The sequence below is a fragment of the Felis catus genome, chromosome F1, assembly GCF_018350175.1.
Source record: "Felis catus isolate Fca126 chromosome F1, F.catus_Fca126_mat1.0, whole genome shotgun sequence".
Lineage (NCBI taxonomy): Eukaryota > Metazoa > Chordata > Mammalia > Carnivora > Felidae > Felis > Felis catus.
Window position 1 is genome coordinate 23,107,945 of NC_058384.1, and position 19,855 is coordinate 23,127,799.

Consider the following 19,855-nt stretch of genomic DNA (forward strand, 5'->3'; position numbering starts at 1 on the left):
AATCTAATGTGATGGCTATAGCCAGGCTTCTGGCTTCCCCTTTATCAAATAAAACAAACAAGTATATTTCCTTACAAAACACTTAGTTATTTTTAAAGTCAATGACTAGTTTAAATTCCTGTGGGAAAAGACAGATAAGAAATGCTACACAAAGGACAGAATGTAGATTTGATGAACCTAGCAAATCTCCTGAGGAAAAGAAACTGGGCACAATTTTTTTCAAGGATGCTTCTCCAAGTCAGTCAATGTTCAGTTAGGCTTGTAGCCTTGAATTAATCATTTGATTTCTGTCTCACAAAAAGTCTTTACTAAGATAATGTGCTGAAGGGAAATAACAATGATAAATTCAGTACCTAGACACAACATAAAAAGAAATCTACATGGTTGAAATACTTGAATGCTTATGTAAGGTCAATAATCATTTTGACTAAAGTTAATATGGATAACAAAATCAGGAAATGCTACTAGTCATTTTCCACACAATTTTCTATGAATTGATTTAAGGATACATTCTTTGGGATTACTGAAGTTAAACACAATCATAATTTAACAGCTGAGTATACTATTAAAAGACAGTAAACAAAATCATAAACTGTGACTTTTCTTAAAATTATTTTAGAGCAGAAGGCACTTTTATAGTTCTATTATATATTCTTCACAAGTCAGTACACATTAGGCATTAGATTCTTCTAGACCAAGGATCAATGAATTATGCACACGATTCCAAAAAAGACTTTTTAGCAAAAGGAACAGCCATCATCTCTTCATTCTTTCCTATTACCTACTACCTCTAAGCTGTGTGCAAAAGACAAACACTGCCCACCCCTGGAAAAAGAGAAAAATGGCAACTAAATATGCCATTCTTTAAAGTAAATCTTATTCAAGATCATACATGAATTATGGGCTTTCTCTTTTGATAGAACTAAATTATGCTTCTACTTAAGATATGAAAGACATTTCTATATGTTTTATAAAAACTGGTTTAAAGGCATGTCCAAGGAGTCATTCCCTGTCTTATAAAAACTGGTTTAAAGGCATGTCCATGGAGTCATTCCCTGTCTCTTCTCTTATATAATAATACCACCTATAAATATCTTCTATAGTTAAAGAATTATCTTTAAATTATCTTTAAATTTTTAAAATGTCTTTTAAAAATTGGTAACTTTTAGGGGTGCCTGGCTGGCTCAGCCAGTTAAGCATCTGGCTCTTGATTTTGGCTCAGGTAGTGATCTCAGGGTCATGATCTCAGGATTCGTGAGTTCAAGCCCCACATCAGGCTTTGTGCTGACAGCGTGGAGCCTGCTTGGGATTCATTCTCTCTCTCTCTCTCTCTCTCTCTCTCTCTCTCTCTCTCTCTCTCTGCCCCTCCCATACTCTCTCTCTGAAAATAAAGATTTTTAAAAACTTGGTAACTTTTAAAAGTCATAAGACATTGGACCAGGTACTTTAAATCCCCTGAAGTAATTTCCAAAGATATAAGACATTTCCCAAAAGGTTACACTTCAAGGGAAAGATAGCCATGGTATACCTCCCACAGAATATATTTGTTTGTGTTTTGTTTTAGCTTCCAGGAGGATTAGTGTTAAATCAAGTTTTATATTAATTGTTTGCATATGTTTTATGATGAAATTATCTTATTCTTCACTACCTGGCTCTTGTGCCTTTAAACTTAGCTTAAATCCTCAAGTACTCAGGTTGTTATTTAATAGTCCTCTATATTCACAGTTATTTTTCAAAAGCAGACAGGATATAACCAATACAGGGAAATAATAAACAGAACAGATCATGTTAGAGGAGTTAAAAAAAAGTCCAGAACAAACTGAACATCCCAATAATTGTTACACATATTTTGCTTTTTAAAGGTACAGCAAGAAAAATCCAGTAGTTTGACTTTGGACAAATCACTTACCTCTTAGGGATAGTTTACCTGATTATAAAACATGGCTCTTGTAACATTTGATCAGTGCTTTTCCCATCTTTTTTTTCTTAGCAGAGAAACATTTTCTTCAAAACCTACATGGATTCTCCATATATAAACGGATAAAAGAAAACTGCATGGCTAAAGCTGAGGTTGAGGGCTAAAGGCCCGCCAACTTTCCAGGCTCCCAGTTAGCCTTTCCATCTCCAATCTGTGGCAGCTCCAGAGGCATTTCAAGAAGGTTCTGTGCAACATGGCTTAAAAATCACCAACTAAGTTGTTGACTCTAGTGTCTTCTGGTTCTAGAACTCACTATATACCAAAGACAAACACTTTCTATTTCCTAAACCATATATTTTAGATACATACTTTGATATACTATTTCTAAAATTAGTACATGAAATGGGGTCAAAGTTTGTGTGTTAAACACAGTGAGAAATGAAAAAAAAGTCTAAATTCTATTTTCATACCTGAATAAAATACGGTTTTAAAAGTTTTCAAACATTATAAAAAACTAAATATTCACTATATCCAGGAATATCAATGGTGGTGATACCATTAATGGTCATGAGCTCTATGAACTTCATTCATTCAGCTTCCACAAACTCCCTTTAGTAATTAGAAGTGTAAATGGTTAAAAAATAATTGACCAATTTCTTATTAACTCATCTTCACATTCCATGGAAAATATCTGCTAGTCTGACTTTAACACAACATTGCTAAAGACAAAATAAAAAATTCATACCTTTACAGAGATTTTCATATAGGCTCTCAATGGTTAAAAGCACGTTCTTCTCCATAACTAATCCAAATACAGCCAACCAATGTTTTCTAAAGCACTGTAATAAATGAATTAGAGTCCATGGTGGTTTCAAGTACAGCATCTAAAAAAGTATTTAGAAAAAATTACTACCTACTAATTTATTTATTATTCCTATTATTAAAAAGTACTTAGGAATTACTTAAAAATATCTATATATATTTCTGGGAAAAATATAGTTAGTTGAATTCTTTTTAAACTAAGAGATATTCTATTAGAAGCCAATTGTGATCTTAAAATTCTAATTCCACTGCAAATTGTTTTTGTAAAATTCAGATTAGTATTAATCCTTATAGTTTCAGAAACTGTGCAAAACAAAAGCACTGTTTTAATCAGAAGAAGCATAGTTTTAATCAGGAAAGATACTCAATTTACTTTCCAACATAGTCAATTCTAGGAGGAAATCAATCTAATTATTTCACATAGCTGTGGGAAAATCTATACAGAAAAAAGACGTCAGCTAGCACTAACACTTGCTACACTCTTGCAAAGGCATGTTTATAAAGGAGATTCATCATTTAGCACTATAAGATGTCAGCACATCCTTTTTTGAATTATTCATATGCAATGACTTTCCTAGACTCTATTACAAAATATCCAATTTAAGTCAACCCTCCTAGAATCTTTTGATCATTCCTCATCACCTTGGCTCAAGACTTGATCATATAATCAAGCAGCAAAAACATCATATTGACAAGTTATTAGAATCTACAACTGAGGGGGACTGTTCCTCCTAGCTATACATATGAACAGCAAACAAACATTAACTAAACTAAAAGGGCCACTATTGCCAAATGTGGTGTTTTACTATCTGCAGAAAAGATGTGAATCTAGAAAATACAAAATATCTTGTTGATATGATATTTATACTTTGATATACTTTGATTATTTATACGACATAAGCCAAAATACACACTTCTTTTTCTGAATACACATTGCAATGGGGATTCCCTATACTAAACATTTTAACTCAAATAAACTAAATATGAGAGAAGTTTTTCTGAATTCAATTTAAGCCCCATGGGGGCAATGTGTTTGACATCAGTAGATACATAATAAATACCTGCTCATTGAAAAAAAATTAAATGACAAAATATAGTTCTTAATCTATAGGAAATGTCCACCATTTAGTTTTCAAGAAGTTATTTAGAAACTATATGAAAAAATATAATGGGATATAAATTATCACAATGAAGCTTACACATATACATGTCCTATTTCTTAAGATAAGGTCATAAATCTTTAGCAACGAAAAAGAAATTTGTCAACTAAGAGAGTTGAAATAATCACCTCCATCCAGAGGTTTCCAAAAGCAATTTTCATTTCTGTTTCTAGTATTGAAGATAAAGCTGTTCCAAGAGATTTTTCAAGATCAGATATGATGCTTTCAAGTAGAATGGGTAGTCTGGAATGTACAGATTCTCCCTTATAGCTCTCTTCTAATGGTGTCGCTTCTTTAAAACAGAGTCACAGGCTTTATTTAAGACACTCACAGCAAATATTTTATTGTTTTAAAATTAGCATTTGGCCATAAATAATAAGCATTTTATGTACATAAATTTAGTACCTAAATTACACAGAAACCAAATCAATACTCAACTTTTCAAACAGTATTTAGAAACATGTATCTATAATTATTTTAGATATAAACATATCACATTAGCAAATGCTTTATCTTTTTGACAAAAGGCAACTAAATATATTTACTAAAATAGGAATTTAAGAAATGTGTGATATTTTAACCATAATTCAATTGTATTTTCAAAAAAGGAAAAATTAAAAGAATGCTTTGCATCTATTTATAATAGAAAATGAAGAATTATGGATCAAAGTGTGTTTTTGTCCAAAAATAGTATATTCTTCCCATTGCAGCTCACATCAGTAAATTGTTTTGAAAGGACGAGAATCTCTGGTTTAACTACCTTTATGCCCTCCCCTTTTAAAGTAAGTTTTTATTATTTTAATTGACATCATTTCATTAACATTATTAATTTGATGCCTGAAGGCAGCTGCAATTTCTTTATGGCAAAACTCAAAACATTAAGTGGCTTATCTCTACAAATACTAAGGACTTAAAGTGGTAGTAATACGACGGGCAAACTGAAAGCATGTTGCCCCTGAAAAAGCAGAAACCAAAATATCCTATTACTTCTTCTAAATGTCATTTTGAATATTATGACAAAAGAAATTTTAGTACCAAAGGGGTCAAATAAGTAGCATATATATATGTCAATTTTTATACAATTACATATAAAAAGTCCATATGATATTAAAGATTTCAATAATTATTTTCCCCACAGGGGAAAAGGTAGAATGTATTTTTAAATTATGTCAGATTTAATACAACATTCCATCAAATATCAAGCTACAGAACAGATTATTCTGGTAAAAAAAAAAGATAAAACAATGGTACTGCCATTAATTTCTTAAGTATTAGTTTAAAATTAAAAATTAAAGTATTATTAGAATCTTTCAAGTTTCTCTTATTACTAAGTTTTTATTGCATTGATAGAAGGTTATGAAGAGGAAGCTAACATTAAAAAGAAACCAAAAATTTCTCCTACCTCAAATGAATATTTTCTATAGTTACTATTAATTTAAAAGATACACTCCGCAAGGCACAAAATAGTATATATACAGTGATTATAAACATGTAAAAATGCATTAAGTGTATGGACAAAAATTCAAATTAATTTGTAAAAGCATACGTAGAAGGCAATAATGTTAACTGTTTTCTTCTGGATTACCATTATGATTTTCATTTATTTCTACCATATACAAGCTGGAAAGTATTTCAAACAATGTTATTTTAAATGTACAAGATGGAAATTTACTATTAATTCCAATTGTTATCAATGTCAGTACATAAAAGAAGATATAGTTCAAATTAGTTGCAGTAAGAATACTACCTGCTTTCAATTGTTGTTTAGATAAACAAAGTTGATGACATACATCTGTGTTCGGAGATAAGTTTAATAAATCTGCACTCAACTCTTCTTTACTGAGTGACTTCACACCACTTATTAGGCCTTTGTTTCTTAAATTTCTATCATCCCTAAGGTTGGGGTTAGGAGGAAAGAATTTTTTTTATAAGATAAATCACATGGTAACTCAAAACACATGAGATTTAATCAAAGGTTGGAGATTCTCAACATGTATATTAACAAAGGATAACATTTTTTTTTTAAACAGAGAAGATAAAGGAATTAACATACAGTACAATAGCTTTTGAGAATAATTACTACATATTGAATGTTTCCCTGGTACCAGGCACTGTTGTAAGTACTATATATCTCTATAGATAGCTATACGTCTATAGATAGATATACATATACATATATGTTCGCAACCCATTTAATTCTTACAATAAACCTCTTATGTAGCAGTGGTACTATTTGTATCCCCCTTCCACAGATGAGGATCTGAAGTGCAAAGAGGTTAAGTAATTTGCCCAAAATTGTACCTGGTAAGCGGCAGCCAGATTTGAACACAGGAATATGATCATCCAGAAAGAAATAAACAGAGAGCCATGGTAAAAGAAATAATTTCCACATGGCAGGCAATTACAAATTTACTCAGAGTGAGCATAAGACAAATGGTGAGATTTGCTATTTGCTGAAAAAATAAAGTATGATTAGAGCATAGTGCATGAGAACAGTTTATGTGGCTAAGGCAAGGGCATTAATAAATAGACATTTAAGGGCTTCAGTGGGTAAGTGACATGATCAGATCTGTGTTTATTAAATTGCTATTCTGGAATCCAACAGGCTTCCAGCTTTTGTTAATGGCACAGTAGCTTGGTCAGATTAATCTTTCCACAGCTGAAAATCAGAAAATTTGGACAAAAAAAGGAAAAAAAAAGCTATCTGAAGGCACTAGGGATAAGAAAAATGAGGGCAGAAGCTGGAGAGAAGTCTATCTTCATCATAGAGGTTCTACAAGGTTCTACCTTTTTGCCCGAGGTCATTTTCTAATTCATCAATGGCTTACAACAGAAGCCTCAGCCACAGTAACTTGAAATGTCAGAGACCATGTTCAGGGCCGGCCAGAGCAGATAGTTAAGTGAGGAGCTGAAGAAGGGAGGAAACCACAGAGCAAGTGAACCTTAAAATCTGTATATAAATTCTGCCCAGAAAAAAATAACATGCTGCCAAGAGACAAAGCAATCAATAGCACCAGACTTACACATGGCACAGATGTTGAAGCTATCTGATAGGGAATTTTAAATAATTTTGATTTATTTGTTAAATGCTCTAATGGAAAAGGTGAATAGCATGCAAAATCAGACAGGCAATTTCAGGAGAGATGAAAATCATGAAAATTAAATGAAAGCAACTAAATGCTAGCAATAACACACACACACACACACACACACACACACACACACAGTCACAGAAATAAAGAATGCTTTCAACAAGGTTCCTCAGTATACTTGACACAGGCAAGGAAAACATTACAAACTTGAAGACAGGTCAAAAGAAATGACCCAAACTGAAATACAAAGAGAGTACAAGTTTAAAAAAAAAAAAAAAAAAACCCAGAAGCTGTGGAACAATATCAAACAGTCTAACATATGTGCCTATATTAGTTATCTATTGCTGTATACAAGTTATTCCAAAACTCAGCAGCTTAAAATAAACATTTATTTTCTCACACAGTTCCTAAGAATCAGAAATCTGGGAACAGCTTGACTGGTCGGTTCTGGTTCAGAGTCTCTTACAAGGTTGTAATATGCTATTGCCTAAGGTTGCAGTCATCTCAAGGTTTAATTGGCACACATTCACGTGGCTATTGGCAGGCCTTAGTCCATCACTGGCTCTTGGCTGGAGGCTTCAGTTTCTCACCATGTGGGCCTCTTCCACAGGGCTGTTTATGGCATGGCAGCTTGCTTCCACAAAGCAAGTGATTTGAGAGTGGAGAAAGGAAGAGAGTGCCCGAGGAGGAAGTCCCAGTCTTTTATAATCTAATCACAGAAGGAACATGCTATCACTTCTGATGCATGCTGTCTGTCACACAGACAGCCAACCCTGGTACAATGCAGGAAGGGACTATACAAGGGCGTTCATACTAAGAAGCAGGGATCACAGGGGTCACTGGCTACCACAGTATAATTCTATAATATGAGGAGGAAAGAGGGAATGGGCAGAAAAAATATTTGAAGAAATAATGGCTGAGAATTATCTAAAACTGAAGACAGATAGGAAACCAGAGATCAAAGAAGCTCAGAGAATATCAAGCAGGATAAATCCTTCTCTACTCAGCCCCCCAACCCACCACACATATACAAACAGAGACATAGCTGCTAAAAACTGCTAAAATAAACTGCTAAAAAAGCAAAGGATAAAGAAAAGTCCTTGAAAGCAGAGAGCAAAAAAAAGACACATTACGTATAGAGGAACAAAGATAACATTTACATCAGACTTCTCATCAGAAACCATACAAACTAGAAGAAAATGGAGTCACCTCTTTAAAATACTGGAAGGAAAAAAAAAAAGTCAACCCAGAATTATATATCCAGCAAAAATATCTTTCAAAAATAAATTAAGAGGGGTGCCTGGGTGGCTCAGTTGGTTGACCATCCAACTCTTGATTTCAGTTGGGGTCATGATTTCATGGTTTGTAGGTTCAAGCCCTGTGTTGGGCTCTGAGCTAACAGTGCGGAGCCTGCTTGGGGTTCTCTGTCTCCCTCTCTTTCTGCTCCTCCCCAACTCTCTCTCTTAAAAATAAACATAAAAAAATAAACAAAAATAAATGAAGAAATAAAGAAATTATGAGATAAACAAAACAAAAAGTTCGCTGCCAGTAGGCATGCATATGTCAAAGAAATTCATTTAGGCAAAAGGAATATGACACCAGACAGAAACCTGAATCTATATAAATAATGAAGAGGCAAAAAATGGAATGCAAGATTAAAATACTCACTTTTTCTCTGCTTTAAGTGGTAAATGATGGAAGCAAAAATAGTAACAAAAATATTATGTGTTTATCATTTCTGTAAAAGTAAATATTACAATGATAGTACAAAAAGTGGGAGAAACTGGAAACATCCTATTATAAGATCTTTACACTGAACGTGAAGCAATTTAATATTTTCTGAAGGTAGATTTTGATCAAGTAAGATATAAACTTTAGATGCTAGGGCAACCACTAAAACATTTTTTCTAAACAGTATAAATAAATCAATAATGGAGATAAAATGGCACCACAAAAAATACACAACTCAAGAAAGAAAAAGAAAAAAGAACAGATGAAACAAATAGAAAATAATTAGCAAAAAGGTAGATTTTGATCTAATTAAAAATGAGTAGTATAAACTTATCAATTCAAAGAAATTCTCAGAATGGACAAAGAAGAAAGTACTGACCATATACTACCCACAAAATACTTACTTTAATATAAAAACACAGATTAAAAGTAAATGGATAGGAAAAGATATACAATATAAATACTAACGAAAACAAAACTGGAATGCTAGTATTAATACCAAACAAAGGAGACTTCAGGAACAGAGAGACATTACACAATGAGAAAGGGTCAATTCTCCAAGAAGACAATCCTAAACAAACCTAAATGTGTATGCATCTTACTACAAAGCTTCATAATACATGAAGCAAAACAAATAAAACAGAAAGGAGAATTAAACAAACCCATAATTACAGTTGGAGATTTCAATACTCCTCTCTCAACAATCACAGAATAATCAATCAGTAAGGTTATAGAAAACCTGAACAATACTACCAACCAACTTCACCTAACTGAAATTTATAGAATACTCCACCCACAAGAGGATACAAATTCTTTTTAAGTGCACATAAAACATTCACCAAGGTAGACCATATTCTTGGCAATAAAACTAACAAATGTAAAAGAACAGGAACCGTATAAATTAATGTTCTCAAGCCAAAGTGGAATTAAAGTACAAATTAATAACAAGAAGATTAAAAAATGTGCAAATATTTGGAATTAAACAGCAATCATCTAATTGTCAAAGGTAAGTTCTATTGAATTGAATGAAAAAAATAGAACATCAACGTTTGTGGGATACAGCTGAAGCAGTGCTTACAGGGAAATTTATAGGAGTCTCAAATAAATGATCTCAGCTTTCACCTTAAGAAACTAGAAAAAGAGGGGTGCCCAAGTGGTTCAGTTGGTTAAGCATCTAACTTCGGCTCAGGTCATGATCTCATAGTCCTTGAGTTCCAGCCGTGTGTCAGATTTTGTGCCGACAGCTCAGAGCCTGGAGCCTGCTTCACATTCTGTGTCTTCCTCTCTCTCTGCCCCTCCCCTGCTCGTGCTCCGTTTCTCTCTCAAAAATAAAATAAAAACATAAAAGAATAAAAAGAAAAAGAAACTAGAAAAAGAGCACAAACGGGCAGGGCATAAAAGTATTTTCTGGGGTGACAGAAGTTTTCTATCTATCAAGAGGCATGTGGGCTACACCAGTGTATCCGTTGTGAAGATTGTATAGTTAAGATTTATGCATTCCAAAATGGCACATTTTCCCTCAAAACACAAAAAAATCTGTATAAAACCACTCATGAGGGGACAGGGAGTGAATGGAGATATAGATAATAAAAGAATGGAACAATTTTGAAAATTGTAGCTGCATACTTAAGAGTTTATTAACTCTTCTTCACTTTAAGTATTTTGAAATTCTCCATAATGCAACTATTTTTAAAATTAAACATTTTTAAATACATTACTTTTGAAGAATAAATGAAAGAGAGCAAGTATGGAAGTACACAGCACAATCAGTCTTAGAGTCAAAAAGGCAGTGGAAAATAACCTGGTTGACACAGGTTGGCAAGGAAGATAAAGAAAAGATCACACAGGACCCCTTACTTGACTGGATATAGATTATGACAGAGAAGCAAGTATCAAAAATGACTCCTAGGTTTCTGGCTTTAGCAAATGGGTGGAAGATGGCACTTTCAAAAATTTTTAAATGCTTATTTATTTATTTTGAGAGAGAGGGAGACAGAAAATCCCAAGAAGGCTCTGCGCTATCAGCAGAGCAGAGCCTGATGCAGGACTCGAGCCAAAAACCATGAGATCATGACCCGAGCCGAAATCAAGAGTTGGATGCTTAACCAACTGAGGCACTCAGATGTCCTGGTTTTGTTTGTTTGTTTTTTAAAGTAGGCTTCACATCCAGTGCGGAGCCCCACGCAGGACCTGAACTCATGACCTTAAGATCAAGACCTGAGGTGAGATCAAGAATCAGATACTTAGCTGACTGAGCCACTCAGAAGCCCCAACCGTGGCACTTTTTATTCAGATGGATAGTAGTTTAGAAGGAGAGACCAAGAGTTCATTTCTAGAGATGGCAGGTCCCAAATGTTTAAGAGACATCCAAGTAAAGACAGCAAATAAGAATGAATATACTAGTCTAGAATTTAGAAGAAAGAAATGGATAGAGATATGAACTAGGTATTGCTGGCCCATACTTCAGGGTTGTAAATGTAAAATAATGTACTTAAAATAAGGTATAGTAGAAGGGTTGTCCTAGCTTTATCATTATCAATATTTTCATCATTATCATTATCCATTTAAGTAAAACAAATTTATCCTCACAGTAAGTAGGTGAGACTTACTCAGTAGGCATGATTACAGCCCTTTAAAGGAAAAAATAAAAATGAAAAAACAGGCTTACCTGGAACATGATAGTGCTAGAATTAAAAGTACAGTCTGACTACAAACTTTCGTTTCACTAAGAAATGTTACCTCTGTTAATCCCAAAACACTGACTGCAGAAATAACGGAGAATTGTTAGTCTCACCAATTTAAGTTTCATTCTAAGTTGAACTAAAAAAACAATTACATAACAATCATTCCTCAAATTTAGCTTAGCTCATTTCAAAATGATTAACATATTATCTGTTTCAACCTTCCACAAACTCCATGGTATATTATGCCCTAGATAAAAAATAATTTTAAATATGCTAGACATAAATCTCTAGTATTTCCTCTAATCTTGAAAAGAATAACATCATCTTTGCAGACAGCTAAAATGGGAATTTTTTTTTTTTACATTTTAAAGAAATTTTAATTCCATTACAGTTAACATATAATGTTTTATTACTTTCAGGTGTATTGAACAGTGAGTGAACAGTTATATATATTTAAAATTTTTTTTAATATTTATTTTTGAAGGAGAGAGAGAGAGACAGAGCATGAGCAGAGGGGCAGAGAGAGAGAGGGAGACACAGAAGCCAAAGCAGGCTCCAGGCTCCAAGCTGTCGGCATGGAGCCTGACATGGGGCTCGAACCCATGAGGCGTGAGGTCATGACCTGAACCGAAGTCAGATACTTAACTGACTGAGCCACCCAGGTGCCCCGAAAAGTTACATATATTTAAAATGATAACTGACCAAGCCCCCTTACAAGAAAAACCTTAGGTCTATTCATTTCTCTCATCACTGCATTTCATAGTGAATTTAGGCATGATTGTGAAAGAGTAAAAGCTCCATTTCTCAGTGAAAAAAAATTCAGACTAAAACTGCAGTTCAAAATTACCCTTCTCAGTTCCTTCAGAGCCTTTTTTCATACACAGTGAATACAAATTTTTTTAACATTATGTTAGTTTTACCTTAGAAATAAGTTATGAATAGAGGAAAGAAAGGAGAAGAAAGGGAGGAGGGGGGGAGGAGGAGGAGGAGGAGGAGGAGGAGGAGGAGGAGGAGGAGGATATTCCTACTGAGATCATTTTATGATTAGTATCCCCCCTGTATTTTACATGTGAGGTAACTAACTAAGCACTTGCCCAGGTCACAAAGCTGGTAAGTGGGAGATCTGGCATTCCAGCCCTCACTCTATTAACAGGCACCTGGGGCATAACTGCAACATAAACTGCCTCTTCCCCACAAATTAATTAATTAATTAACCTTTTTGCCTCATGACCACAAATTTGTCAGAATTTTATTTCTGAATTATTTTATTGGAAGATAAAATTGGCTGCCCCCAGCTTTTACAAAAGGTTTCTGAATGTCTTATAAATAAAACCAAAATGAGACTTTATAAGATTCAAATCTCATTCTTCTATAGCTTACATGTTATGAGAATGTGAAATAAAATTGAATATGTTTACTAGCAGATTTAGAAAATGATGTATGTTCTCCATCCTTAGCATGGTGGGTACATTATGACTTTTAAAAATTCTTTGGTATGGAGCGCCTGGATGGCTCAGTCGGTTGAGCATCTGACTTCAGCTCAGGTCATGATCTCATGGGTCCTGAGATGAAGCCCCACCTTGGGTTCTGTGCTCACAGCGTGGAACCTGCTTGGGATTCTCTCTCTCTCTGCCCCTCTCCTGCTCATGCTCTCTCCCTCTCAAAAATAAACATTTTTTTTAAGATTAAAAAATTAAAAAAGAGTAAAATGACCATGAAACTCACGTGCACAGAATAACAACAGAAGAAGGGAATAATTCCTGGTACTGAAGACAGCATTTTAATACTCGATCATCATTGTTCTCATCACTCAGCCCATCTGCAAATTTAGCAAAAGCAACAGTTAATAAGCACACCAAAAATCTAAGCAGCCCAGGCCATATTTACAAATCAAAAACATCTAAAAGAAATAAAACTTCTTAAATAAAAAGAGAAAAATACAACACGGCAAAACAATGCCTTAAAAATTCTGGATCTAGAATTCAGGTAGCATATAATCGCATATTTAGTAAAGTATGTAGTTTACTACTAAAATGGAATAGGATATGCCTATTAATAAATGCAAAGGAGGGGCGCCTGGGTGGCGCAGTCGGTTAAGCGTCCGACTTCAGCCAGGTCACGATCTCGCGGTCCGTGAGTTCGAGCCCCGCGTCGGGCTCTGGGCTGATGGCTCGGAGCCTGGAGCCTGTTTCCGATTCTGTGTCTCCCTCTCTCTCTGCCCCTCCCCCATTCATGCTCTGTCTCTCTCTGTCCCAAAAATAAATAAACGTTGAAAAAAAAAATTAAAAAAAAAAAATAAATGCAAAGGAAAGAAAAGTGGTCAGTGAGTTAAATGCCATACTAGAAACCTAAAGAAAGATATGAATTCCAGTCTCTCAGTTCAGTCACGTAGAGATCATAAGTAAGTTAGATGATTACATCATTCTTGAAATTATCTCCACTTAACAAAAAGGTCTGTAAAATAATAAACAACTGTTCTACCAGCAATGGAACCATTTTCATGTGTCTGCTTTTCCTTAATCTCTAAGCAATTAACATTCAGAGATGTATAGGAAAAGGTAATACGGGCCCCAGGCAGAAAACACAAAAAGTAATTTCTACCAAGCGTCAGTGGCTGACAGAGTGTCTGCTGGCAAGTCCTAAAGCATGATGTAAAAGTCTGGGTTTTGAGAAAATAATGTAATGTGTAGAAACAGGACCAAAGACAGTGTTCTTCCTAGGTCCTTATACTGCCTGCCTCAAAACTCCCTACGGTGCTTCTTAAGATTTCAGGGTCACATCCTTTGGCGCCTAGACACAAACACCAATTCAACCCCTTGGCCAGTCTCTTACACACTAAAATTCAACGCATAGTAGACAATGAGCTCCAACTTTGTTCCAGACTATACCCTTTTTACCTAACCTCAACGTTTAGCCTACATTACTTACGCTTCTAAACGTTCAAATTAGAAAACTCATTCATTCAAGTAATACATTTTATATAAGGCTGAATTTGTACCCAGGCCCCTGCACTAAGTAACTGGATATACAAACTCCTGAGGAGTTGACAATCTCATAGTGAAATCTAGACCGAACTGAAATGATTGCAGAGCATAAGCCTGAGGGAGATGTGATTCAGTCCTTTTATCAGAGAACCAGTGAGCCAGCAGACATATATTACAGCAGCCTATTTTCCTTCTTTTAGTCCAGAGTAAATACCACAATAAGGCAAAATGGGCAGCAAAAAACAAAAACAAAAACAAAAACAAAACAAAAAAAACCCATTAGTTAGCTTGCAACAACCGAATTCAGCAGATGAAAGGAGGTTAAAGGTTACAGTATACTGCTCTAAAGGTATCAAAGTTCAAGATTTTCAAGATTATCTGTTCCCTCACTTTTTCTAGAATATGTGGGGCTTGAAAACACACCTAAAATTGCAAGAATATTCATGAAATATTTATTCAACAAATATTTTTGAGCACCTGCTCAGGTGCTGTTCAAAACTGAACAAAACGAAAACTCTGGAAACAGACCAACGTGGGTTTGAATCCCTGCTTTCCCACTTACTAGATATGTAATCTTGGGCAAACTGCTTACTCAGGAAAATGTAATAAAATTAATATGAAGCAGTTGGCCCAATAAATGGCAATAACAAGTGCTTTTTAAGTAATATAAACTTATTACCTAAAATGCAGCTTAAATGGCACAACAGCAATGACCTCTACTCTTAACATCAAAAACCCCACAAAATTATGTATAAATTATGGTTAATATAATTTTTAATATTTAATAGAATTTAAGCTTCTCAACAGCAGGCTTTGTCTATGTCATTCACTGATGCAGCCCCAGAACAGTGTCTGTACAGATATTTGGCAAATAAATGAATCAACAAAAAGATCATAAAAGAAAATATAAAAGTGATGGAAAAATGTCAGGTGTGGGAGTGGCAGATTATTTTGCCCTTATTATAAAAATAAGGATTATAGAAGATCTGGAATATACAGAAAATATGAAGAATTAAAAATAACTCATAATTCCATCAGCTAAAATATATCCAATATTCATCATCTGTAAGTATACATAATAATCTATATAAATCTAACAAATTTGGGATGATACTTTTTATTTATTTTTTTTTTAAACTTTTTTTTTTTTAACGTTTATTTATTTTTGGGACAGAGAGAGACAGAGCATGAACGGGGGAGGGGCAGAGAGAGAGGGAGACACAGAATCGGAAACAGGCTCCAGGCTCTGAGCCATCAGCCCAGAGCCTGACGCGGGGCTCGAACTCACGGACCGCGAGATCGTGACCTGGCTGAAGTCAGACGCTTAACCGACTGCGCCACCCAGGCGCCCCTTTATTCTTTTAAATCCTATCTTGTTATTAACATTTTTGAAATATAGTAATATTCTCTCACATAGCTATAGTATTGTATGTAACTTCTCTAATTGTTAGGCAGTAAGGTTGTTTCAAATTTTTTGCTGTATAAATAATGTTGTCATGAATATTATATAAATCACTGTAAGCATCTGATTATCTGTTTACAATACATTTCTAGAAAGAGAATTTTATCTTTAGGCTTCTCGATAATACTGATAAATTGCTCTCCTGAAAAGTTACTAATTCATATTCCCAAAGCACTGAAGCACTGATTAAAATGCAAAAGAATAGCTTTCTAAACTTAGAAGCAATAAAAAGAAATAAGGAAAGAAAAAGTGAAAGATATAAATTAAAAATGTCTATACATAAGATATTAACAACATTAAAAATGGCAAACAGGAAAATATTTGCAGTGAAAAAGGAGCAGACTAGTTGTACTTCTTCTTTTGTGAATTATCTATTATTCTTTGTCCATTTTGGAAAAAGGGATTTTTTTTTTTTGTTTTGGTCAAGCTGTATAAGCTTTCCATTTAACAAGGACACAAGAGAATTATGCCTATTCTAGGCCATAAACCATCAAGTACTTTAATATATGAACTCAACAAATCTTCACAATCATTTTTTGAGCTGGGGGTTATTTTTCCCTACTTCATTTCCTTAGTTTCCTCAACTTTAACTTTCTCCAGGTCAGGTTAATCAGATTTCAAATCCTATTCTCTTCTCACCATACTGAACACTATATAAAATAAACACGATTTTGAAAAGGGTTAAAAAATGCATTGTTATCACACTCAATGATTATATAAAAGGAATATAATACATACAAATTAGCAATTATTAGAGTTGGTTGCAAACGTGCTTAACATTTGTAAAGTGTAATAAAAGATCAACTTGTTCTTGCCTTTTTCCAAACAAGCAGTTTAATTTTACTCAATAATCCTGAATTTTTTTATAAGAATATTAGTTCATCATTAGAATATAAAATGTAATTTTACTATGATAAAAAAGCCTAAAGATATTTCTAATGGATATCATAAAATCATTATCAACAGAATAAACTTATTAAGTACACCGTACTTTATACAAAGAATATTTTTAATGATCAGTCTGAAGGAAACAGTGATACGGAGAAACACATTAAGTTCTTTATGTGACATAAATACCCGACATAGATAATTACACAAATAACCTAATTTTATATCTACAGCCTTATAACTAAAAGTAATTTCAGCAATTTAATAAAACTAAGATAGAATAATACCATTCAAATATTAAAGGGAAATATGGATTTCAAGGAAGACACCCAGAAATTTAAACACAGAAGTTTGAGACCACTACTATAATTTATCTTCCTTAATCATCAAAAACAGCACAGAGTGAATAAGTTAAATTATCAAAAAGCACATGAAAATGGAAAAGTCAAAAGAATCATTCTAAGCATCTATAAATAACAAATGTGGCCAATCTATTCAAAGTGAACTCTAAAATAATTTTCAAAGCAAATCTGTTGAAGAAATAGATATGCTATATAGGATAAGTTCTTAACCTCTCTAGGTCTCAATTTCCTCATCTCTAAAATGGGGCTAATAAGAGTATCTTCTACAAGTACTACATGGTTTGAATGATATCAGCTGTTAAAGCACCTGGAGAAGGGCCTGGAGAATAATGTCCATATAAATGTTGTCTATTATTATCATCCTTATCCATGCTGTTATATAACAAAATATAATTTATATCAACAAACCAAAAAATTTTAAATAAAAGATTAAGAGTAAAAAAAGTTCCCATCTCTTTTTAAGGTTTGGGCTTTCACTGACATGATGGTTTGGATGAGGGGTTACGTTTGTTAATCGTGTGGTTGTTTAAAAATAAAAGCATTGTCGGTTAGCAACACATACCACAGTATTTATGGGTAAAAATGATACGATATGATAAATCTGAGATCTGCTTCAAATTCCTGCAGCAGTTCTTGCAAAATGCTGATAATTACTGAAAATGAGTGATAGGTACATAGGGATTCATACGTTACTCTACCTCTGCATTTGAAAATTTTCATAATGAAAAGTTCAAAAAAAAACCCATCTAAGATGTTTGGTTTAATATGAATGTTCAAACATTTTGGTCTTAACTCTAATAAGTGATATGTGTGGTTTCCCTTTGAAAGCTCTTAAACATACCACATGAAGCTCAAAATGCACAAAGATTGTATATGGAATATATATACTAAGAGCTAATAAACATTTGTAAATGGAATGAATGAGTGAATGAATGGGGGAGACCCTTTCTCTCCAAAGATTGGACTAACAACTATTAACAGGGCTAATACCATAATTAGATTCATCATAGGATGAATTCTTTCATATCTTATGGTGTATGTGAATATAGCAGAAAACATATACCCACGATATTTAAAATAGAGTGAATGTACATAATATATACATAATTATGAATTAAGAAGAAACAAAGTTTTAAAGAATGAAATAAATTCTCTAAATATATGTATAAACTCTGCAGAGACAACAGTGTTATTTTACACACAGATTTTTTCCACAAAGTTATATATATAAAACATAAAGAATATACTTAGGTCCTAAGACTAGAGTGATTTACAAATGACTTAAAAGAAAATCTAGAGACCTTTATTATACAAACACCTTATTACAGATTCTGACAAACCAGAGGAAAACAATGCCTCTCCCTGCATTATACTAACTGCATACAGTGACAGATTCGAAACCTAGATCACTTACTGGCTTCATCACTCAACAATGATATTCACACACACACAAAAAGAATCCAAAGTATTGTAACAGAGAAAACTATACATACAGAATTGTACAGTCACTGTGAAATACAGATATAGCCTAAGAAGCAGAAAAATCAAAATCAAAACCTCTGAACCAAACCTAACCGAATATCCCAAACCATCACTACACCTGGCCATTCCATATTCCGATGATTATAAATTATTTTTTAAAATTTTTTTTGTTGCTGTTGTTTTTATCAGGCACCTAGGTGGCTCAGTTGGTTAAGCATTTGACTTCGGCTCAGGTCATGATCTCATGGTTTGTGAGTTTAAACCCTGCTTCGGTCTCTGCACTGGCGGTGCAGAGCCTGCTTAGGATTCTTTCTTCTCCCTATCTCTCTGCCTCTCCCCCACACCCTCCCTTCTTCTTCTCTCTCAAAATAAATAAATAAATTTTAGAAGAAATAATAAAGATTTTTTTTTTTTTAAGTAATCCTTCCACCGAACCTACAACCCTGAGATCAAGAGTCACAAGGGGCGCCTGGGTGGCACAGTCGGTTAAGCGTCTGACTTCAGCCAGGTCACGATCTCGCGGTCCGTGAGTTCGAGCCCCGCGTCGGGCTCTGGGCTGATGGCTCAGAGCCTGGAGCCTGTTTCGGATTCTGTGTCTCCCTCTCTCTCTGCCCCTCCCCCGTTCATGCTCTGTCTCTCTCTGTCCCAAAAATAAAAAACGTTGAAAAAAAAAATTTAAAAAAAAAAAAGAGTTACTTGCTCTACCGACTGAGCCACCCAGGTGCCTAATTATAAATTTTTCTTTTACGTTTTGCACCACTTCCCTCCAATCATGAGTCAGCACCCAAATAAACCTTAATTAGAAAACATCCTGAGAGAACCATACTTACAAACTTTTTGAGATGCGAGTTGTATTGATTGACCCCATAGCTTTTTATCTTGATTTTTGAGACTGTCATTGATAAAATGAACTGCAGGTACAGCTTTGTGCTGGGCGTGTTTTAGTAGTTTTCCTGCCTTCATACGATCTAGCTCTTGTACAACCACCCAGGGAATTATTAACACAAGTCTATCAAAGCCTGAAAAATAAAAAAAGATTTCTTAGAAGTCAACAAATGTTTATTTGGTTACTAAATTGAATTGTTTTAGGAGAATTGGAAATTTTGAAGTAAGGAATTCACAGTCTAAATGAAGAGATAACACGGGGCACTTAGGTGGCTCAGTCAGTTAAGTGTCTGACTTCAGCTCAGGTCATGATCTCATGGTTCAGTTTGTGAGTTTGAGCTGTCGGCACAGAGCCCCCTTGGGATCCTCTGTCCCCCTCTCTTGC

General features: G+C 34.2%; 1 protein-coding gene across 6 annotated transcripts in view; it reads right to left on the bottom strand.

The window, feature by feature from the left end:
* Positions 1 to 19,855, bottom strand: part of SWT1 (SWT1 RNA endoribonuclease homolog) — a 104,459-nt gene that overhangs the window by 58,269 nt on the left and 26,335 nt on the right. For all 6 annotated transcript variants that reach the window (XM_019821726.3, XM_019821725.3, XM_011291009.4 and 3 more), the window contains 5 exons: positions 19,416 to 19,604; positions 13,133 to 13,226; positions 5,648 to 5,793; positions 4,029 to 4,192; positions 2,664 to 2,802 (listed from right to left, as the gene is read on the bottom strand). In XM_019821726.3, the coding sequence (XP_019677285.2) occupies positions 2,664 to 2,802; positions 4,029 to 4,192; positions 5,648 to 5,793; positions 13,133 to 13,226; positions 19,416 to 19,604 (732 nt within the window). The remainder of the gene's footprint in view (positions 1 to 2,663; positions 2,803 to 4,028; positions 4,193 to 5,647; positions 5,794 to 13,132; positions 13,227 to 19,415; positions 19,605 to 19,855) is intronic.